The sequence below is a fragment of the Panulirus ornatus genome, chromosome 43 (assembly GCF_036320965.1).
Source record: "Panulirus ornatus isolate Po-2019 chromosome 43, ASM3632096v1, whole genome shotgun sequence".
NCBI lineage: Eukaryota > Metazoa > Arthropoda > Malacostraca > Decapoda > Palinuridae > Panulirus > Panulirus ornatus.
The window spans coordinates 8,925,858-8,950,520 of record NC_092266.1 but is presented as its reverse complement, the minus strand read 5'-3'; the positions used below and the strand labels follow the sequence as shown (position 1 = coordinate 8,950,520).

The following is a 24,663-nucleotide window of genomic DNA, read 5'->3' as shown; positions in this document are numbered from 1 at the left end:
TCTTAAACACTTCACTTCCTCAAATTTTTCTCCATTCAGACTCATATCTCAACTAATAATCTCAACTTTACAAAACTTAACAACCTTGCTTCTTCTTCTTTTTTTATTTTTTTTTTTTTTTTTTGCCGGTCTCCCGCGTTTGCGAGGTAGCGCAAGGAAACAGACGAAAGAAATGGCCCAACCCACCCCCATACACATGTATATACATACGTCCACACACACAAATATACATACCTACACAGCTTTCCATGGTTTACCCCAGACGCTTCACATGCCCCGATTCAATCCACTGACAGCACGTCAACCCCGGTATACCACATCGCTCCAATTCACTCTATTCCTTGCCCTCCTTTCACCCTCCTGCATGTTCAGGCCCCAATCACACAAAATCTTTTTCACTCCATCTTTCCACCTCCAATTTGGTCTCCCTCTTCTCCTCGTTCCCTCCACCTCCGACACATATATCCTCTTGGTCAATCTTTCCTCACTCATTCTCTCCATGTGACCAAACCATTTCAAAACACCCTCTTCTGCTCTCTCAACCACGCTCTTTTTATTTCCACACATCTCTCTTACCCTTACGTTACTTACTCGATCAAACCACCTCACACCACACATTGTCCTCAAACATCTCATTTCCAGCACATCCATCCTCCTCTGCACAACTCTATCCATAGCCCACGCCTCGCAACCATACAACATTGTTGGAACCACTATTCCTTCAAACATACCCATTTTTGCTTTCCGAGATAATGTTCTCGACTTCCACACATTCTTCAAGGCCCCCAGAATTTTCGCCCCCTCCCCCACCCTATGATCCACTTCCGCTTCCATGGTTCCATCCGCTGCCAGATCCACTCCCAGATATCTAAAACACTTTACTTCCTCCAGTTTTTCTCCATTTAAACTCACCTCCCAATTGACTTGACCCTCAACCCTACTGTACCTAATAACCTTGCTCTTATTCACATTTACTCTTAACTTTCTTCTTCCACACACTTTACCAAACTCAGTCACCAGCTTCTGCAGTTTCTCACATGAATCAGCCACCAGCGCTGTATCATCAGCGAACAACAACTGACTCACTTCCCAAGCTCTCTCATCCCCAACAGACTTCATACTTGCCCCTCTTTCCAAAACTCTTGCATTCACCTCCCTAACAACCCCATCCATAAACAAATTAAACAACCATGGAGACATCACACACCCCTGCCGCAAACCTACATTCACTGAGAACCAATCACTTTCCTCTCTTCCTACACGTACACCTTGCTTCTATTCACATTTAATCTCAACTCCCTCCTTTCTCACACACTTACAACTTCAGTCGCCAATGTCTGCAGTCTCTCACTCAAATATGCCATTAGTGCTGTATAATCAGCATACAACTGACACTTCCTGGGCCCTCTCATATCCTACAGACTGCATACTCACCCCTCTCTCCAAGACTCTAACATTAACCATCCTCACCACCTAATTGAAGAATGTATGTGAGAAATACTTAGAAAAGCAAATGGATTTGTATGTAGCATTTATGGATCTGGAGAAAGCATATGATAGAGTTGATAGAGATGCTCTGTGGAAGGTATTAAGAATATATGGTGTGGGAGGCAAGTTGTTAGAAGCAGTGAAAAGTTTTTATTGAGGATGTAAGGCATGTGTACGTGTAGGAAGAGAGGAAAGTGATTGGTTCTCAGTGAATGTAGGATTGCGGCACGGGTGTGTGATGTCTCCATGGTTGTTTAATTTGTTTATGGACGGGGTTGTTAGGGAGGTGAATGCAAGAGTTTTGGAAAGAGGGGCAAGTATGAAGTCTGTTGGGGATGAGAGAGCTTGGGAAGTGAGTCAGTTGTTGTTCGCTGATGATACAGCGCTGGTGGCTGATTCATGTGAGAAACTGCAGAAGCTGGTGAATGAGTTTGGTAAAGTGTGTGAAAGAAGAAAGTTAAGAGTAAATGTGAATAAGAGCAAGGTTATTAGGTACAGTAGGGTTGAGGGTCAAGTCAATTGGGAGGTAAGTTTGAATGGAGAAAAACTGGAGGAAGTAAAGTGTTTTAGATATCTGAGTGTGGATCTGGCAGCGGATGGAACCATGGAAGCAGAAGTGAATCATAGGGTGGGGGAGGGGGCGAAAATCCTGGGAGCCTTGAAGAATGTGTGGAAGTCGAGAACATTATCTCGGAAAGCAAAAATGGGTGTGTTTGAAGGAATAGTGGTTCCAACAATGTTGTATGGTTGCGAGGCGTGGGCTACAGATAGAGTTGTGCGCAGGAGGATGGATGTGCTGGAAATGAGATGTTTGAGGACAATGTGTGGTGTGAGGTGGTTTGATCGAGTAAGTAACGTAAGGGTAAGAGAGATGCGTGGAAATAAAAAGAGCGTGGTTGGGAGAGCAGAAGAGGGTGTTTTGAAATGGTTTGGGCACATGGAGGGAATGAGTGAGGAAAGATTGACTAAGAGGATATATGTGTCGGAGGTGGAGGGAACAAGGAGAAGTGGTAGACCAAATTGGAGGTGGAAAGATGGAGTGAAAAAGATTTTGTGTGATCGGGGCCTGAACATGCAGGAGGGTGAAAGGAGGGCAAGGAATAGAGTGAATTGGATCGATGTGGTATACCAGGGTTGACGTGCTGTCAGTGGATTGAATCAGGGCATGTGAAGCGTCCGGGGTAAACCATGGAAAGCTGTGTAGGTATGTATATTTGCGTGTGTGGACGTATGTATATACATGTGTATGGGGGTGGGTTGGGCCATTTCTTTCGTCTGTTTCCTTGCGCTACCTCGCAAATGCGGGAGACAGCGGCAAAAAAAAAAAAAAAAAAAAAAACCTAATTCATAAACAAATTAAACACCCCTGGTGACATCACACACCCATGCCGCAGACTAACCTTTACTTAGAACCACTCTCTCCTCTCCTCCTACTCATACACATGCCTTACTTGCTTGATAAAAACCTCTCACTTCTATAACCTATCCTTTTTCACCAAAAACTTTTAAGACATTCAAAAGGCATCTCTATCAACCCTATCATATGCTTTCCCCAGATCCATTAATGACCCATATGGATGTGTTGGGAATTAAATGTTTGAGGACAATATGTGGTTTTCAGGTGGTTTAATCGAGTAACTAATGAAAGGGCAAGAGAGATGTGTGGAAATAAAAACAGTGTGGTTGAGAGAGCAGAAAAGGGTGTGTTGATATGGTTTGGACATCTGGAGTGAATGAGTGAGCAAAGATTGACAAAGAGGATATATGTGTCAGAAGTGGAGGGAACAAGAAGTGGGAGACCAAATTGGAGGCGGAAGGATGGAGTGAAAAAGATTTTGAGCCATTGGGGCCTGAACATACAGGAGGGTCTTAGAGGCATGCAAGGAATTGGAATGATATCGTATACCGGGGTCAACATGCTGTCAATGAACTGAACCAGGGCATGTGAAGCATCTGGGGTAAACCATGGAAATGTCTATGGGGCCTGGATGTGGATAGGCAGCTGTGGTTTCGGTGCATTACAACATGACAGCTACAGACTGGGTGAGAACGAATGTGCTCTTTTTGTCTGTTTTTCTAGCGCTATCTCGCTGAGTGGGAGGTAACGATGCTGCTTCCTGTGGGGAGGGGTAGCAACAGAAATGGATGAAAGCAAGCAAGTATGAATATGTACATGTGTATTTCTGTGTATTTCATTCACACTCAGTCTACTCAGCCTCTAGCTGTCATGTGTAATGCAACGAAACCACAGCTCCCTTCCACATCCAGGCCCCACAAAACTTTCCATGGTTTACCCCAGACGCTTCACATAACCTGATTCAATCCATTGACAGCACGTCGACCCAGGTATACAACATCGTTCCAATTCACTCTATTACTTGCACGCCTTTCACCCTCCTGCATGTTCAGGCCCCGATGGCTCAAAATCTTTTTCACTCCATCCTTACACCTCCAATTTGGTCTCCCTCTTCTCCTTGTTCCCTCCACCTCTGACACATATATCCTCTTTGTCAATCTTTCCTCGCTCATTCTTTCCATGTGTCCAAACAATTTCAATACACCCTCTTCTCTCTCAACCACACTCTTTTTATTACCACATATCTCTCTTACCCTTTCATTACTTACTCGATCAAACCACCTCACACCACATATTGTCCTCAAACATCTCATTTCCAACACATCCACCCTCCTCCGCATGACCCTATCTATAGCCCACACCTTGCAATCAGTAACATTGTTGGAACCACTATTCCTTCAAACATACCCATTTTTGCTTTCCGAGATAATGTTCTTGACTTCCACACATTCTTCAATGCTCCCAGAACTTTCACCCCTTCCCCCATCCTGTGACTCACTTACGCTTCCATGGTTCCATCCGCTGCCAAATCCACTCCCAGATATCTAAAACACACACACACATATACATACATATACTTTTCAACATATAATATACATACACAGACACACATATACACACATGTACATATTCATACTCATTGACTTCATCCATTCCCATCACCACCCCGCCACACAGGATATATTATCATCATCCCCCCCCTTTCCAGTGAGGTAACGCTAGGAATGGACAAAAAAGGCCACATTCAATCACACTCTGTCTCTAGCTGTCATGTGTAATGCAACGAAATCACAGCTCCCTCTCCACATCCAGGCCCTACAGACCTTTCCATGGTTTACCCCAGATGCTTTACATGCCCTGGTTCAATCCACTGACAGCACATCAACCCAGGTATACCACATCGTTCCAATTCACTCTATTCTTTGCATGCCTTTCACCCTCCTGATGTTCAGGCCCCAATCGCTCAAAATCTTTTTCACTCCATCCTTCCACCTCCAATTTGGTCTCCCACTTCTTTTTCCCTCCACCTCTGACACATATATCCTCTTTGTCAACCTTTCCTCACTCATCTCCATATGTCTAAAGCATTTCAACACACCCTCTTCTGCTCTCTCTCAACCACACTCTTTTTCTACAACACATCTTTCTTCCCCTTTCATTACTTACTCAATCAAACCCTAGCCTGAGCCAGGTACCCATTTCATCAACCAACCCCTGGAGGTTTATGAACAGCTGAGTTGATTATGGACCAACTTCGGCAATCAGGATTTGAACCTTAGCAGCCCATGAATGTGTCACAGTCAGGAACACTAACCACTAAACTACGGGAGTTCATTACAGGAGGATAAAAGGTATCATATCTACGTCTTCATACTCTACAACAGCAGGACAGCAAATATGAATACATGCATAAACATACAAAAATATCTATTTGTTGGATGGATGCTCCATGGAACCTGCTAAATATTCAAACTGATGTGGTGCTCTGCCACTACAAGGTAAGGCAAGGTGAGTAAATACAAAATACTTACTAACCTGAATAGCTGGGTAAGTCTTGTTTTCAGCTGTGCTTCTGACACCTGGTATAGAGCCAGCAGACCGCCCTTCACAAATATACCTAAAACGTAGAGCTTTTGCTTGTGGCTGCTCCAAAATGCGCACCTAGAAAAAATCTGCATGTGTATATCATGATTCAAAACATATGAAGCAAATACAGGTACACCAACGATTTTCCAGCAACTGATGGTTCGGCACCTCCTTTAGTCTGGACAAAATTATGTGAGGGAACTTGAAATTACCACAGCCACCAGACTAGTTTACTGGGTAGCCACAGATGGCATTGTGTGTAGGGCACACTTATTTACATTCTTTACACTGCACTCACCAGTGGTGATACCGCAACTCTGCAAGATTCTTAGCTTATTTTGCTTAAATTTATCCCTAGTTATGGCTTCTACGCAATTTGAGTGTCAGTCGTGGTGTAAAACGTAGACACCAGTCCATATCGATCCAAGAACTGTTGAAAAAATGGACTGTGGTGTTTCGGTGCACAAGCTGTGTGAAATCTACAGCACTGGTTCATCAACTGTTTATGATATAAAGTAGCACAAGGAGAAAATATTGAAATTCTAAGCAGAAAGCGATTCTAAGAGGCAAATGATTAGAAAAACTATGAAAGATGGTAAGAGTACTGAGCTTTATCGAGTGATGATAGAATGGTTTGGACAGCGTCGGAGTGATGGAGTGGACTTCTCAGGTAGCATGATAATGGACCAGGCTAAGTTGTTCCATACAGAACTTAAATTACAACATAAGCATGACTATAGTGAAGGATGGCTTCAAAAGATTCAAGAGGCGTCATGGAATGTCCATGAATAAAGTGAGTGGAGAAAAGTGGTCTGCAAACCATGAAGGAGCTACTGAGTATATGGACTAATTTGTGAAACTCTTAGCTGACAAGCACCTCAGTCCTCAGCAGGTATATAATGCATACGAAACTGCATTATTCTGGCGATGCACACCTTGGCAAACACTAACAACAGAAGACGAAGATGACCCTACAGGCTTCAAACAGGGGCGTATCAAGGGGAAACAGCGCCTAAGGCAAGCACTGAAATTGCACCCCTGTCCAAACATATGATATCTATATTTCTTATTCTTATTACCCCCGCCATTTGTTTGTTTGTTTGTGAGCAACTTTCAACAAAAGTTATGAACAAATTTTGATGAAATTTTCAGGGAAAGTCAGAAATGACACAAGGACCTATTGATGAGATTTTGGGAGTGATCCAAATCATTGTCTGGACCCAGGACACCATTACAGAACTATCAATTTTTGTGAGTAACTATTGAGCTAATAATGATATCAATGTGATTCCAAATGCCAAAGATATGTTTCCATGGTCAAGAAATCTAAATCTTGAAGATTTGAATCATTGTCTGGATCCAGGACACCATTATGCCACTGGCTTCCCCCTTCAAGTGGCACCCAGGGCACCTGCCCTACTAGCCATACCCTAAATACACCACTGAATTCAAACAATCTAAGGACAGACTTACCATCTTAGGGTGCTCAAACATTTAACATTTGTTTAATCTAAATTTCTAGCAGTCCATGGTATACTTTAGACACACAGGAGATGTATTAGTGGGTTTGATGAGTGTTGATAAATTATTATTATATGACCATGGTTGGTCCCACAAGGCTTTGGAACCAAGAGTGCCGGAAAATCGGTGGTGTACCTGTAGTAAAATTGGTGGGTAACATACTACACGACTGTAGTAAACTTAAAATGTACAACAATAACTGCAAGCATAAACCTGGATATTTTCTACAATGAAGTCTGACCATGATCTGCCATTACATGTTTACTCAGTGTGGCAATATGTTCATTTCTGTACAATGGTTATCAGAGGCGGCTACTAAACTAAAACAAACTAAACAACTGCCTAGCACCCATCAATGTGGGAAGCTATTTGTCACCTCCATAATTTTGGTCATAAATGTGAAGTTTTGATAATTCAAACTTACATTCTTTTACTTTGGTCCAAATTCAATGAAGAAGAAATTAGGAAATATAATCATTACATACATTTACAACCCTTTTCATGAAAAAAATGAAACAAGTTTAATCCAAATAGATTCCTGGTTAGATCATAAGAATCAAAGTTACAAATCATTTTGAGTAAATTTATCAAATCATCATTACCCTTCTTTTTTCAAAGTTAAGTAAATCATGGTCATCCAGATGGATCTATCAGGAATTGCTTCTCAGTCTTGGAATCATTTTAGAGCTCACTGCTGTGCTCTCTCTTCTCTGTGTCTTTCTATTAAGACAACCAAAAGTGAAAACAATGCTTATGAAGGAAACAAATCAATGAACCGTAGAGTCCAGTTTCTTAAACTTGCATTCAAATGTCTTACCTATAAAGCCTAGAATTTTTTTTCTACTGCTCTAATGCACACCTTACTTGGCTTCAGGTCATCAGAGATTATTACATCTAAGTCTTTGTCATTATTTATATAACTTGCCTCAACAGAGTTACTAAAGTAGCTTGCACTTAAATTCTTTCTGCTGACATGTCACACTTTGAACTTGCTGATATAAAAGCACAATTTCCAACTGCCGAGGCATAAGTCTGTTGAGTATTCCTGGGAAATTATATGGGAGAGTATTGATGACAGAGTGGCAGATATAGGGTGTTTTGGTTGGGCTGGAGTGCAAAGTGAGAGGGTCAAGGAGAATGGTTTGATGAACAGAGAAGAGGTAGTGAAAAATTTGTGGAAGATGAAACCCAGCAAGACGGCAGGTTTGGATGATACTGCAAGGGAGTTTATTAAAAAAAAAAAAGGGGGTGACAGTGTTCTTGACTGGTTGATAAGGATATTCAATGTAGGTATGGGTCATGAGGAAGTGCCTGAGGATTGGCAGAATGCATGCATAGTGCCATTATACAAAGGCAAAGAGGATAAAGGAGAGTTTTCAAATAACATAGGCATAAGTTTGTTGAGTATTCCTGGGAAATCATATGGGAGGGTATTGATTGAGAAGGTAAAGGCACGTACAGAGCATCAGATTGGGGAAGAGCAGTGTGGTTTCAGAAGTGATAGAGGATGTGTGGATCAGGTATTTGCTTTGAAGAATGTATGTGAAACATACTTAGAAAAACAGATGGCTTTGTATGTAGCATTTATGGATCTGGGGAAGGCAGATAGAGAGGAGAAAGATGCTTTGTGGAAGGTTTTGAGAGTATATGGCGTGGGAGGTAAGTTGCTAGAAGCAGCGAAAAGTTTTTACCAAGAATGTACGGCATGTGTATGAGTAGGAAGAGAGGAAAGTGATTGGTTCCCTGTGAATCTTAGTTTGTGGCAGGGGTGCGTGATGTCTCCATGGTTGTTCAATTTGTTTATGGATGAGGTGGTTAGGGAGGTGAATGCAAGAGTTTTAGAAATAGGGTCAAGCATGCAGTCTGTTCTGGATGAGAGGGCTTGAGATGTGAGTCAGTTGTTGTTCACTGATGATACAGTGCTGGCAGCTGATTCGGGTCAGAAACAGCAGAAGCTGGCGACTGAGTCTGGTAAAGTGTGTAAAAGAAGAAAGTCGAGAGTAGATGTGAATAGGAGCAAGGTTTGTAGGTTCAGTAGGGTTGAGGGACAAGCTAATTGGGAGGTAAGTTTGAATGGAGAAAAACAGGAGAAAGTGAAGTGTTTTAGATATCTGGGAGTGGACTTAGCAGCGGATGGACCCATGGAAGCAGAAGTGAATCACAGGATGGGGGAGAGGGAGAAGGTTCCGAGGTGCTGAAGAATTGAGGAAGGCAAGAATGTTATCTCAGAACAAAAATGGGTATGTTTGAAGGAATAGTGATTCCAACAATGTTATATGGTTCCAAGGAATGGGCTCTTGATAGGGTTGTGCAGATGAAGGTGAAAGTGTTAGAAATGAAATGTTTGGGGACAATATGTGGTCTGAGGTGGTTTGATCGAGTACGTAATGAAAGGGTAAGAGAGATGTGTGGTAATGAAAAGAGTGTGGTTGAGAGAGCAGAGGAGGGCATGTTGAAATGGTTTGGACACATGGAGATAATGAGTGAGGAAAGATTGACAAAGAGGATATGTGTCAGAGGTGGAGGGAAAAGGGAGAAGCAGGAGACCAAATTGAAGGTGTAAGGATGGAGTGAAAAAGATTTTGAGCAATTGGGGCCTGAACTTACCGGAGGGTGAAAGGCATACAAGGAAAAGAGTGACCTGGAATGAGGTGGTATACTGGATTCGACGTGCTGCCAATGGATTGAACCAAGGCATGTGAAGCATCTGGGGTAAACCAAGGAAAGGTCTGTGCGGCCTGGATGTGGAAAGGAAGCTGTGGTTTCGGTGCATTACAAATGACAGCAAGAGACTGAGTGTGAACAAATGCGGCCATTTTTTTTGTTTGTTCTTAGCACTACCTCGCTAAAGGGGGAATGCTATTTAGTGTGTGGCAGGGTGGCGATAGGAATGGATGAAAGCAGCAAGTATGAATATGAACATGTGCATATATGTATATGTTTGCGTATGTACATGTATGTATACAGTGAAATGTATATTTATGTACGAGCTTCGTGGGCTTTTATGTACATACATGTGCAAGAAGGTGGGTTGGGCCATTACTCATCTGTTTCCTTCCGCTACCTCGCTAACACAGGAGACGGTGGTTAAGTTTAATAAATAAATAATTGATTGAGAGACTGAAAGCATGCATTGAGCATCAGGTTGGGGAAGAGCAGTGTGGTTTCAGAAATGGTAGAGGATGTGTGGATCAGGTGTTTGCCTTGAAGAAAGTGTTTGAGATATACTTAGAAAACAGATGGATTTGTATATAGCATTTTTGGATCTGGAGTAGACATATGACAAGGTTGATCAAGATGCTTTATGGAAGGTCTTAAGAGTATATGGTGTGGGAGGTAAGCTGCTAAGGAAAGTAATTAGCTCCCCGTGAAGGTTGGTCTGAGGCAGGGGTGTCTGATGTCCCCATGGTTGTTCAATTTGTTTATGGATGGATCCGTTAGGTAGATAATTGCATGAGTTTTGGAGAGAGGGTCGAGTAAGCAGTATGTTGGGGATGAGATGGCCTGGGAAGTGAATCAGTTGGTGTTCGCCGATGATACAGCTCTGGTGGCTGATTCAAGGGAGAAACTACAAAAGTTGGAGACTGAGTTTGTTAAAGTGTGTGAAAAGAGAAAGTTGAGAGTAAATGTGAATAAGAGCAAGGTTAATAGGTTCAGTAGGGTTGAGGGACAAATTAAATGGGGTGTAAGTTTGAATGGAGAAAAAGTGGAGAATGTGAAATGCTTTTGGATATCTGGGAGTGGTCTTATACATATACATAACATATACATACACATACACAAACCTCTACTTACATATACAAGTACATATTCATACTTGCTTGCCTCCAATCCATTCCTGGCACAAACCTGCCCCACAGGAAACAGCAATACTGCCCCCCTGCTTCAGCGAGGCAGCACCAGGAAAACAGGCAAAAAGGGACACATTCATTCACACTCAGTCTCTAGCTGTCATGTGTAATGCATCAAAACCACAAATCCCTATCCACATCCAAGCCCCACAGACCTTCCCATGGTTTACCCAAGACATTTCACATGCCTTGGTTCAGTCCACTGACAGAATGTTGACTCAGTACACCACATCGTTCCAATCCACTCTATTCCTTGCACACCTCTAACCCTCCTGTATGTTCAGGCCCCAATCACTCAAAATCTTTTTTGTTCCTTCCTTCCACCTCCAATCTGGTCTTCTACTTCTCCTTGTCCCCTCCACTTCTGACACATATATCCTCTTTGTCAACCTTTCCTCACTCGTTCTTTCTTGTCAAAACCATTTCAACACACCCTCTTCTGCACTCTCAACTATACTATTCTTAATACCACACATCCTCTTACCCTCTCATTACTTACTCAATCAAACCATCTCACACATGCAAACATATTATCCTCAAACATTTCATTTCCAACACATCTACCCTTCTCCACACAACCCTATCAACAGCCCATGCCTCACAAACATATAATATTGTTGGAACTACTATCCCTTCAAACATACCCATCTTTGCTCTCTGAGATAACGTTCTCTTTTTCCACATATTCGCCCCCTCCCCCACCCTATGACTCACTTCCACTTCCTCCAAGTTTTCTCCATTCAAACTTACACCCCAAATAACCTGTCTCCTCTCCCATACTCTTCCAAACTCAGGCACCAACTTTTGCAGTTGCTCACTTGAATCAGCCACCAGTGCTGTATCGGCAAACAAGTAACTTATTCCCAGACCTTCTCATTCCCAACAGACTGCATACTCACCCCTCTCTCCAAAACTTTTGTATTTACCTCCATTACCACCCCATCCATAAATAAATTAAATAAACATGGTGATGTTATACATCCCTGCTGCAAACCTACCTTCACAGGAAACCAATCACTTTCCTCTCTTCCTATTCATACACACACCTTACACCCTTGATAAAACTTCTCACTCCTTCTGGCAGCTTATCAGGTTTCTATCATTTATATATATACAAAAAAAATAGGAAATCACATGACTAGATTACACTGGAAGAATGCACAAAAATCAATGTTTGCATTTCTGTATGTCTATCTTTTAAATAAACACCATTTCAAGTAATGCAAAGCCCTGGCAACTAGGAAAACTAGGAATGTGTACTTACATAAGCTTTGCGCTTGCTCTCCATTTCTGGATCGGCTCTAGAAATGGCTGTCAATGTAGAATAATTAGCCTCACTCTGTGCACCACCCCCACCACCGCCCATTTGAACCCCTCCATATACAGACATGTCAGAGGCTGCATATTCAGGAGCATCTTGGCCAATAATATCAACTGCAAAGAAAAGAAAATTTCTGCTTTAGTTTAAATATAAAAAACATTTTCTGAAAGTGGATTCTTCTTGCACATAAAATTCACATTTCTGTATTCTAATAACCACAAAATATCCAGAGAAACAAAATATTTTCAAATACATTGGTTCCCATTTTCATCAGTAAGAAAAAAAATAAGTTGCAGATCAGTGTTTCTCAAAGAGTCTTAAAGAACCAAAAGATAGGAGTAAGGATTATATCAAAAGACATTATAATACAAAGTGAACTAATTTTGTCATAATTGTACTACATTCCTAACTTAATCAGGTGGATCTGGTACACCCACTAAGAAATTATTCTGCACCCTTAGCAGTGATATGACTCGCAAGAATCCCTGGTGTGGTTAATACCCAATGTCTGTGTGTGTGTGTGTGTGTGTGAAAGTTATAAGATGCTTTCTGTAGCCATGTGTTGTATCTAGCGGTTAATAAACAGGACTTCATCATGTTAGTATGAAAGCCTCTAAATGACACAGCATTATCCTCTGTAATATAATCATTAAACCCACATTGTGTGCATGACAACTACCTAACTGGGTGCCATTTAGGGATTTCTTACATTATGAGCTGCAATGACATAAACCCACATCACTAAAAAGTGTAGATGATGGAAAGTATGTAAACATCCAGCAAAAAAACACAACATTTATGTAATGAAAGGTGCCCAACATTTTTTTATTGGGTTTTTATCTCGTCTAACATAGCTATGATTCAAAATAAACAATAAAATTCAAACAGTTTACTGTGATACTCAACTCTGTGTATATTGAACCAGTTCCATTTCCAATATATTAGTTATAATGTATTCAGATAACACACCTCCTGTGGTAACAGTCTATACTAACACTAAGATTGTTTGTCTCTCAAGAATTTCCCTACCAATCACACCCTCGAGGATCTACTATCTTACCATGTTTGGCATACTAAACAATTATCATACCTTGTTTCGTGTCTCATTCAGTTTCATCATCATGCCAGTACTGAGCTTAATGTTATATCACTATCACCACACACAAACATTCTGTGTTCTTTATGTATGTGCTCTTATATTGCTGAATGTTTACATATTATGTCAGCATCTCATAATGTAAGAAATCCCTAATGGCACCCAGTAAGTTACTTGCCATGTACACATTAATAAGCATTGTCATTGGGTTTGATTACTTTATTACAAAGGATAATGCTATGCCATTTAGGGGCATTCATACTAACACCATGAACTCATTAACCGTTAAATACAACACATGGCTACAAAAAGCATCATATGACTTTCAGACACACGCACACAAACACACACACACACACAGATGGGGGGTACCATCCACACCAGGGATTCTTGCAGAGCATATCACAGGTAAGGGCGTTGAGTAATTTTCTAGTGGGTGTACATACAGCCTTTGCAACATCATTCGCACATATCCTCTGCCCATACCTACTGCATTAATAAGAAACTTGGACTTCTTCCTTTATAAAAGCACTTCGTACATTATCACTTTATCTACTAAATTGATTCAATAACAAAGACCAATGTTTCCATACATGCCCAGTTCACCATACCATAAACAAAATGTTTCCAGTGCATCCATTCTGCAATAAATCCTCAAACATCACTTAAAATATCTCCAGCCCTAATCATTTCTCTCCTTACTTCTATCTCTTCCACAGTCCATCACTCTTCCTTGTATATCCAATGTATCTATTTACCAAACTCTCAGCTTCTGTACATTCAATATAACCATCCCATCCCAAAAGACTTTCATCCATAAACCTTTCTAAAGTCTTCTTCACCACACATAACCTCATATTTTCATTCCTCTTTCTATCTTCCTAATCCTAATTTTGTTTTTCATTATACATGACCACCATTTCCCATGTTAGTGAGGTGATGCCAGGAAACAGATGAAGAAAGACCCACTCATACACACATACATACACATACACACACACAAACAAGAGGTGAAAAAAAGGGTAAATGAGAGTTGGGGTGAGAGAGTATCATTAAATTTTAGGGAGAATAAAAAGATGTTCTGGAAGGAGGTAAATAAAGTGCGTAAGACAAGGGAGCAAATGGGAACTTCAGTGAAGGGCGCAAATGGGGAGGTGATAACAAGTAGTGGTGATGTGAGAAGGAGATGGAGTAAGTATTTTGAAGGTTTGTTGAATGTGTTTGATGATAGAGTGGCAGATATAGGGTGTTTTGGTCGAGGTGGTGTGCAAAGTGAGAGGGTTAGGGAAAATGATTTGGTAAACAGAGAAGAGGTAGTAAAAGCTTTGCGGAAGATGAAAGCCGGCAAGGCAGCAGGTTTGGATGGTATTGCAGTGGAATTTATTAAAAAAGGGGGTGACTGTATTGTTGACTGGTTGGTAAGGTTATTTAATGTATGTATGACTCATGGTGAGGTGCCTGAGGATTGGCGGAATGCGTGCATAGTGCCATTGTACAAAGGCAAAGGGGATAAGAGTGAGTGCTCAAATTACAGAGGTATAAGTTTGTTGAGTATTCCTGGTAAATTACATGGGAGGGTATTGATTGAGAGGGTGAAGGCATGTACAGAGCATCAGATTGGGGAAGAGCAGTGTGGTTTCAGAAGTGGTAGAGGATGTGTGGATCAGGTGTTTGCTTTGAAGAATGTATGTGAGAAATATTTAGAAAAGCAAATGGATTTGTATGTAGCATTTACGGATCTGGAGAAGGCATATGATAGAGTTGATAGAGATGCTCTGTGGAAGGTATTAAGAATATATGGCGTGGGAGGAAAGTTGTTAGAAGCAGTGAAAAGTTTTTATCGAGGATGTAAGGCATGTGTACGTGTAGGAAGAGAGGAAAGTGATTGGTTCTCAGTGAATGTAGGTTTGAGGCAGGGGTGTGTGATGTCTCCATGGTTGTTTAATTTGTTTATGGATGGGGTTGTTAGGGAGGTTAATGCAAGAGTTTTGGAAAGAGGGGCAAGTATGAAGTCTGTTGGGGATGAGAGAGCTTGGGAAGTGAGTCAGTTGTTGTTCGCTGATGATACAGCGCTGGTGGCTGATTCATGTGAGAAACTGCAGAAGCTGGTGACTGAGTTTGGTAAAGTGTGTGGAAGAAGAAAGTTAAGAGTAAATGTGAATAAGAGCAAGGTTATTAGGTACAGTAGGGTTGAGGGTCAAGTCAATTGGGAGGTGAGTTTGAATGGAGAAAAACTGGAGGAAGTGAAGTGTTTTAGATATCTGGGAGTGGATCTGGCAGCGGATGGAACCATGGAAGCGGAAGTGGATCATAGGGTGGGGGAGGGGGCGAAAATTCTGGGGGCCTTGAAGAATGTGTGGAAGTCGAGAACATTATCTCGGAAAGCAAAAATGGGTATGTTTGAAGGAATAGTGGTTCCAACAATGTTGTATGGTTGCGAGGCGTGGGCTATGGATAGAGTTGTGCGCAGGAGGATGGATGTGCTGGAAATGAGATGTTTGAGGACAATGTGTGGTGTGAGGTGGTTTCATCGATTGAGTAACGTAAGGGTAAGAGAGATGTGTGGAAATAAAAAGAGCGTGGTTGAGAGAGCAAAGAGGGTGTTTTGAAGTGGTTTGGGCACATGGAGAGGATGAGTGAGGAAAGATTGACCAAGAGGATATATGTGTCGGAGGTGGAGGGAACGAGGAGAAGAGGGAGACCAAATTGGAGGTGGAAAGATGGAGTGAAAAAGATTTTGTGTGATCAGGGCCTGAACATGCAGGAGGGTGAAAGGAGGGCAAGGAATAGAGTGAATTGGAGCGATGTGGTATACCGGGGTTGACGTGCTGTCAGTGGATTGAATCAAGGCATGTGAAGCGTCTAGGGTAAGCCATGGAAAGCTGTGTAGGTATGTATATTTGCGTGTGTGGACGTATGTATATACATGTGTATGGGGTGGGTTGGGCCATTTCTTTCGTCTGTTTCCTTGCGCTACCTCGCAAACGAGGGAGACAGTGACAAAGTATAAAAAAAAAAAATATATATATATATATATATATATATATATATATATATTCCCTCAACTGCCACACTACTCACCTTTGCATTCAAATCACCCATCACTATAACCCGGTCTCGTGCATCAAAACCGCTAACACACTCATTTAGCTGCTCCCAAAACACTTGCCTCTCATGATCTTTCTTCTCATGCCCAGGTGCATATGCACCAATAATCACCCACCTCTCTCCATCAACTTTCAATTTTACCCATATTAATCGAGAATTTACTTTCTTACATTCTATCACATACTCCCACAACTCCTGTTTCATGAGTATTGCTACTCCTTCCCTTGCTCTTGTCCTCTCACTAACCCCTGACTTCACTCCCCAGACATTTCCAAACCACTCTTCCCCTTTACCCTTGAGCTTCGTTTCACTCAGAGCCAAAACATCCAGGTTCCTTTCCTCAAACATACTACCTATCTCTCCTTTTTTCACATCTTGGTTGCATCCACACACATTTAGGCACCCCACTCTGAGCCTTCGAGGAGGATGAGCACTCCCTGCGTGACTCCTTCTTCTGTTTCCCATTTTAGAAAGTTAATACAAAGAGGGGAGGATTTCCGGCCCCCCGCTCCCGTCCCCTCTAGTCGCTTTCTACGACACGCGAGGAATACGTGGGAAGTATTCTTTCACCCCTATCCCCAGGGATAATATACATATATATATATATACACACACACACACACACACACAGTTGAGGGAATAATTGGTATGCATGGGGTGTTCAGTGTTGTAAATGGAAATGGTGAAGAGCTTGTAGATTTATGTGCTGAAAAAGGACTGATGATTGGGAATACCTGGTTTAAAAAGCGAGATATACATAAGTATACTTATGTAAGTAGGAGAGATGGCCAGAGAGCGTTATTGGATTACGTGTTAATTGACAGGCGTGCGAAAGAGAGACTTTTGGATGTCAATGTGCTGAGAGGTGCAACTGGAGGGATGTCTGATCATTATCTTGTGGAGGCTAAGGTGAAGATTAGTATGGGTTTTCAGAAAAGAAGAGTGAATGTTGGGGTGAAGAAGATGGTGAGAGTAAGTGAGCTTGGGAAGGAGACCTGTGTGAAGAAGTATCAGGAGAGACTGTGTACAGAATGGAAAAAGGTGAGAACAATGGAAGTAAGGGGAGTGGGGGAGGAATGGGATGTATTTAGGGAATCAGTGATGGATTGCGCAAAAGATGCTTGTGGCATGAGAAGAGTGGGAGGTGGGCTGTTTAGAAAGGGTAGTGAGTGGTGGGATGAAGAAGTAAGAGTATTAGTGAAAGAGAAGAGAGAGGCATTTGGACGATTTTTGCAGGGAAAAAATGCAATTGAGTGGGAGAAGTATAAAAGAAAGAGACAGGAGGTCAAGAGAAAGGTGCAAGAGGTGAAAAAAAGGGTAAATGAGAGTTGGGGTGAGAGACTATCAGTAAATTTTAGGGAGAATAAAAAGATGTTCTGGAAGGAGGTAAATAGGGTGCGTAAGACAAGGGAGCAAATGGGAACTTCAGTGAAGGGCGTAAATGGGGAGGTGATAACAAGTAGTGGTGGTGTGAGAAGGAGATGGAATGAGTATTTTGAAGGTTTGTTGAATGTGTCTGATGACAGAGTAGCAGATATAGGGTGTTTGGGTCGAGGTGGTGTGCAAAGTGAGAGGGTTAGGGAAAATGATTTGGTAAACAGAGAAGAGGTAGTAAAAGCTTTGCGGAAGATGAAAGCCGGCAAGGCAGCAGGTTTGGATGGTATTGCAGTGGAATTTATTAAAAAAGGGGGTGACTGTATTGTTGACTGGTTGGTAAGGTTATTTAATGTATGTATGACTCATGGTGAGGTGCCTGAGGATTGGCGGAATGCGTGCATAGTGCCATTGTACAAAGGCAAAGGGGATAAGAGTGAGTGCTCAAATTACAGAGGTATAAGTTTGTTGAGTATTCCTGGTAAATTATATGGGAGGGTATTGATTGAAAGGGTGAAGGCATGTACAGAGCATCAGATTGGGGAAGAGCAGTGTGGTTTCAGAAGTGGTAGAGGTTGTGTGGATCAGGTGTTTGCTTTGAAGAATGTATGTGAGAAATACTTAGAAAAGCAAATGGATTTGTATGTAGCATTTATGGATCTGGAGAAGGCATATGATAAGAGTTGATAGAGATGCTCTGTGGAAGGTATTAAGAATATATGGTGTGGGAGGCAAGTTGTTAGAAGCAGTGAAAAGTTTTTATCGAGGATGTAAGGCATGTGTACGTGTAGGAAGAGAGGAAAGTGATTGGTTCTCAGTGAATGTAGGTTTGCGGCAGGGGTGTGTGATGTCTCCATGGTTGTTTAATTTGTTTATGGATGGGGTTGTTAGGGAGGTAAATGCAAGAGTCTTGGAAAGAGGGGCAAGTATGAAGTCTGTTGGGGATGAGAGAGCTTGGGAAGTGAGTCAGTTGTTGTTCGCTGATGACACAGCGCTGGTGGCGGATTCATGTGAGAAACTGCAGAAGCTGGTGACGGAGTTTGGTAAAGTGTGTGGAAGAAGAAAGTTAAGAGTAAATGTGAATAAGAGCAAGGTTATTAGGTACAGTAGGGTTGAGGGTCAAGTCAATTGGGAGGTGAGTTTGAATGGTGAAAAACTGGAGGAAGTGAAGTGTTTTAGATATCTGGGAGTGGATCTGTCAGCGGATGGAACCATGGAAGCGGAAGTGGATCATAGGGTGGGGGAGGGGGCGAAAATTTTGGGAGCCTTGAAAAATGTGTGGAAGTCGAGAACATTATCCCGGAAAGCAAAAATGGGTATGTTTGAAGGAATAGTAGTTCCAACAATGTTGTATGGTTGCGAGGCGTGGGCTATGGATAGAGTTGTGCGCAGGAGGATGGATGTGCTGGAAATGAGATGTTTGAGGACAATGTGTGGTGTGAGGTGGTTTGATCGAGTAAGTAACGTAAGGGTAAGAGAGATGTGTGGAAATAGAAAGAGCGTGGTTGAGAGAGCAGAAGAGGGTGTTTTAAAATGGTTTGGGCACATGGAGAGAATGAGTGAGGAAAGATTGACCAAGAGGATATATGTGTCGGAGGTGGAGGGAACGAGGAGAAGAGGGAGACCAAATTGGAGGTGGAAAGATGGAGTGAAAAAGATTTTGTGTGATCGGGGCCTGAACATGCAGGAGGGTGAAAGGAGGGCAAGGAATAGAGTGAATTGGAGCGATGTGGTATACAGGGGTTGACGTGCTGTCAGTGGATTGAATCAAGGCATGTGAAGCGTCCGGGGTAAACCATGGAAAGCTGTGTAGGTATGTATATTTGTGTGTGTGGACGTGTGTATGTACATGTGTATGGGGGGGGTTGGGCCATTTCTTTCGTCTGTTTCCTTGCGCTACCTCGCAAACGCGGGAGACAGCGACAAAGTATAAAAAAAAAAAAAAAAAAAAAATATATATATATATATATATATATATATATATATATATATATATATATATATATATATATATATATATATATATATTTTTTTTTTTTTTTTTTTTTTTTTTTTTTTTATACCTTGTCGCTGTCTCCCGCGTCTGCGAGGTAGCGCAAGGAAACAGACGAAAGAAATGGCCCAACCCCCCCCCCATACACCTGTATATACATACGTCCACAAACGCAAAATATACATACCTACACAGCTTTCCATGGTTTACCCCAGACGCTTCACATGCCCCGATTTAATCCGCTGACAGCACGTCAACCCCGGTATACCACATCGCTCCAATTCACTCTATTCCTTGCCCTCCTTTCACCCTCCTGCATGTTCAGGCCCCGATCACACAAAATCTTTTTCACTCCATCTTTCCACCTCCAATTTGGTCTCCCTCTTCTCCTCGTTCCCTCCACCTCCGACACATATATCCTCTTGGTCAATCTTTCCTCACTCATTCTCTCCATGTGCCCAAACCATTTCAAAACACCCTCTTCTGCTCTCTCAACCACGCTCTTTTTATTTCCACACATCTCTCTTACCCTTACGTTACTCACTCGATCAAACCACCTCACACCACACATTGTCCTCAAACATCTCATTTCCAGCACATCCATCCTCCTGCGCACAACTCTATCCATAGCCCACGCCTCGCAACCATACAACATTGTTGGAACCACTATTCCTTCAAACATACCCATTTTTGCTTTCCGAGATAATGTGCTCGACTTCCACACATTCTTCAAGGCTCCCAGAATTTTCGCCCCCTCCCCCACCCTATGATCCACTTCCGCTTCCATGGTTCCATCCGCTGCCAGATCCACTCCCAGATATCTAAAACACTTCACTTCCTCCAGTTTTTCTCCATTCAAACTCACCTCCCAATTGACTTGACCCTCAACCCTACTGTACCTAATAACCTTGCTCTTATTCACATTTACTCTTAACTTTCTTCTTTCACACACTTTACCAAACTCAGTCACCAGCTTCTGCAGTTTCTCACATGAATCAGCCACCAGCGCTGTATCATCAGCGAAAAACAACTGACTCACTTCCCAAGCTCTCTCATCCCCAACAGACTTCATACTTGCCCCTCTTTCCAAAACTCTTGCATTCACCTCCCTAACAACCCCATCCATAAACAAATTAAACAACCATATATATATATATATAAGTTTGTTGAGTATTCCTGGTAAATTATATGGGAGGGTATTGATTGAGAGGGTGAAGGCATGTACAGAGCATCAGATTGGGGAAGAGCAGTGTGCTTTCAGAAGTGGTAGAGGATGTGTGGATCAGGTGTTTGCTTTGAAGAATGTATGTGAGAAATACTTAGAAAAGCAAATGGATTTGTATGTAGCATTTATGGATCTGGAGAAGGCATATGATAGAGTTGATAGAGATGCTCTGTGGAAGGTATTAAGAATATATGGCGTGGGAGGAAAGTTGTTAGAAGCAGTGAAAAGTTTTTATCGAGGATGTAAGGCATGTGTACGTGTAGGAAGAGAGGAAAGTGATTGGTTCTCAGTGAATGTAGGTTTGAGGCAGGGGTGTGTGATGTCTCCATGGTTGTTTAATTTGTTTATGGATGGGGTTGTTAGGGAGGTAAATGCAAGAGTTTTGGAAAGAGGGGCAAGTATGAAGTCTGTTGGGGATGAGAGAGCTTGGGAAGTGAGTCAGTTGTTGTTCGCTGATGATACAGCGCTGGTGGCTGATTCATGTGAGAAACTGCAGAAGCTGGTGACTGAGTTTGGTAAAGTGTGTGGAAGAAGAAAGTTAAGAGTAAATGTGAATAAGAGCAAGGTTATTAGGTACAGTAGGGTTGAGGGTCAAGTCAATTGGGTGGTGAGTTTGAATGGAGAAAAACTGGAGGAAGTGAAGTGTTTTAGATATCTGGGAGTGGATCTGGCAGCGGATGGAACCATGGAAGCGGAAGTGGATCATAGGGTGGGGGAGGGGGCGAAAATTCTGGGGGCCTTGAAGAATGTGTGGAAGTCGAGAACATTATCTCGGAAAGCAAAAATGGGTATGTTTGAAGGAATAGTGGTTCCAACAATGTTGTATGGTTGCGAGGCGTGGGCTATGGATAGAGTTGTGCGCAGGAGGATGGATGTGCTGGAAATGAGATGTTTGAGGACAATGTGTGGTGTGAGGTGGTTTCATCAAGTGAGTAACGTAAGGGTAAGAGAGATGTGTGGAAATAAAAAGAGCGTGGTTGAGAGAGCAGAAGAGGGTGTTTTGAAGTGGTTTGGGCACATGGAGAGAATGAGTGAGGAAAGATTGACCATGAGGATATATGTGTCGGAGGTGGAGGGAACGAGGAGAAGAGGGAGACCAAATTGGAGGTGGAAAGATGGAGTGAAAAAGATTTTGTGTGATCGGGGCCTGAACATGCAGGAGGGTGAAAGGAGGGCAAGGAATAGAGTGAATTGGAGCGATGTGGTATACCGGGGTTGACGTGCTGTCAGTGGATTGAATCAAGGCATGTGAAGCGTCTGGGGTAAACCATGGAAAGCTGTGTAGGTATGTATATTTGCGTGTGTGGACGTATGTATATACATGTGTATGGGGGGGGTTGGGCCATTTCTTTCGTCTGTTTCCTTGCGCTACTTCGCAAACGCGGGAGACTGCGACAAAGTATAATAAAAAAATAATATAATATATATATATATATATATATATATATATATATATATATATATATATATATATATATATATATTTTTTTTTTTATACTTTGTCGCTGTCTCCCGCGTTTGCGAGGTAGCGCAAGGAAACAGACGAAAGAAATGGCCCAACCCCCCACCATACACATGTATATACTTACGTCCACACACGCAAATATACATACCTACACAGCTTTCCATGGTTTACCCCAGACGCTTCACATGCCTTGATTCAATCCACTGACAGCACGTCAGCCCCGGTATACCACATCGCTCCAATTCACTCTATTCCTTGCCCTCCTTTCACCCTCCTGCATGTTCAGGCCCCGATCACACAAAATCTTTTTCACTCCATCTTTCCACCTCCAATTTGGTCTCCCTCTTCTCCTTGTTCCCTCCACCTCCGACACATATATTCTCTTGGTCAATCTTTCCTCACTCATCCTCTCCATGTGCCCAAACCACTTCAAAACACCCTCTTCTGCTCTCTCAACCACGCTCTTTTTATTTCCACACATCTCTCTTACCCTTACATTACTCACTCGATCAAACCACCTCACACCACACATTGTCCTCAAACATCTCATTTCCAGCACATCCATCCTCCTGCGCACAACTCTATCCATAGCCCACACCTCGCAACCATACAACATTGTTGGAACCACTATTCCTTCAAACATACCCATTTTTGCTTTCCGAGATAATGTTCTCGACTTCCACACATTCTTCAAGGCTCCCAGAATTTTCGCCCCCTCCCCCACCCTATGATCCACTTCCGCTTCCATGGTTCCATCCGCTGCCAGATCCACTCCCAGATATCTAAAACACTTCACTTCCTCCAGTTTTTCTCCATTCAAACTCACCTCCCAATTGACTTGACCCTCAACCCTACTGTACCTAATAACCTTGCTCTTATTCACATTTACTCTTAACTTTCTTCTTCCACACACTTTACCAAACTCAGTCACCAGCTTCTGCAGTTTCTCACATGAATCAGCCACCAGCGCTGTGTCATCAGCGAACAATAACTGACTCACTTCCCAAGCTCTCTCATCCCCAACAGACTTCATACTTGCCCCTCTTTCCAAAACTCTTGCATTTACCTCCCTAACAACCCCATCCATAAACAAATTAAACAACCATGGAGACATCACACACCCCTGCCGCAAACCTACATTCAGTGAGAACCAATCACTTTCCTCTCTTCCTACACGTACACATGCCTTACATCCTCGATAAAAACTTTTCACTGCTTCTAACAACTTTCCTCCCACACCATATATTCTTAATACCTTCCACAGAGCATCTCTATCAACTCTATCATATGCCTTCTCCAGATCCATAAATGCTACATACAAATCCATTTGCTTTTCTAAGTATTTCTCACATACATTCTTCAAAGCAAACACCTGATCCACACATCCTCTACCACTTCTGAAACCACACTGCTCTTCCCCAATCTGATGCTCTGTACATGCCTTCACCCTCTCAATCAATACCCTCCCATATAATTTACCAGGAATACTCAACAAACTTATACCTCTGTAATTTGAGCACTCACTCTTATCCCCCATATATATATATATATATATATATATATATATATATATATATATATATATATATATATATTACTTCATCCCACCACTCACTACTCTTTCTAATCAACCCACCTCCCACTCTTCTCATGCCACAAGCATCTTTTGCGCAATCCATCACTGATTCCCTAAATACATCCCATTCCTCCCCCACTCCCCTTACTTCCATTGTTCTCACCTTTTTCCATTCTGTACTCAGTCTCTCCTGATACTTCCTCACACAAGTCTCCTTCCCAAGCTCACTCTCACCACCGTCTTCACCCCAACATTAACTCTTCTTTTCTGAAAGCCCATACAAATCTTCACCTTAGCCTCCACAAGATAATGATCAGACATCCCTCCAGTTGCACCTCTCAGCACATTAACATCCAAAAGTCTCTCTTTCGCACGCCTGTCAATTAACACGTAATCCAATAACGCTCTCTGGCCATCTCTCCTACTTACATACGTATACTTATGTATATCTCGCTTTTTAAACCAGGTATTCCCAATCACCAGTCCTTTTTCAGCACATAAATTTACAAGCTCTTCACCATTTCCATTTACAACACTGAACACCCAATGTATACCAATTATTCCCTCAACTGCCACATTACTCACCTTTGCATTCAAATCACCCATCACTATAACCCGGTCTCATACATCAAAACCACTAACACACTCATTCAGCTGCTCCCAAAACACTTGCCTCTCATGATCTTTCTTCTCATGCCCAGG

At 42.2% G+C, this 24,663-nt stretch overlaps 1 protein-coding gene across 8 annotated transcripts in view; it reads right to left on the bottom strand.

The window, feature by feature from the left end:
* Nucleotides 1–24,663, bottom strand: part of LOC139762302 (proto-oncogene c-Rel-like) — a 280,381-nt gene that overhangs the window by 170,826 nt on the left and 84,892 nt on the right. For all 8 annotated transcript variants that reach the window (XM_071686905.1, XM_071686903.1, XM_071686902.1 and 5 more), the window contains 2 exons: nt 12,068–12,237; nt 5,381–5,506 (listed from right to left, as the gene is read on the bottom strand). In XM_071686905.1, the coding sequence (XP_071543006.1) occupies nt 5,381–5,506; nt 12,068–12,237 (296 nt within the window). The remainder of the gene's footprint in view (nt 1–5,380; nt 5,507–12,067; nt 12,238–24,663) is intronic.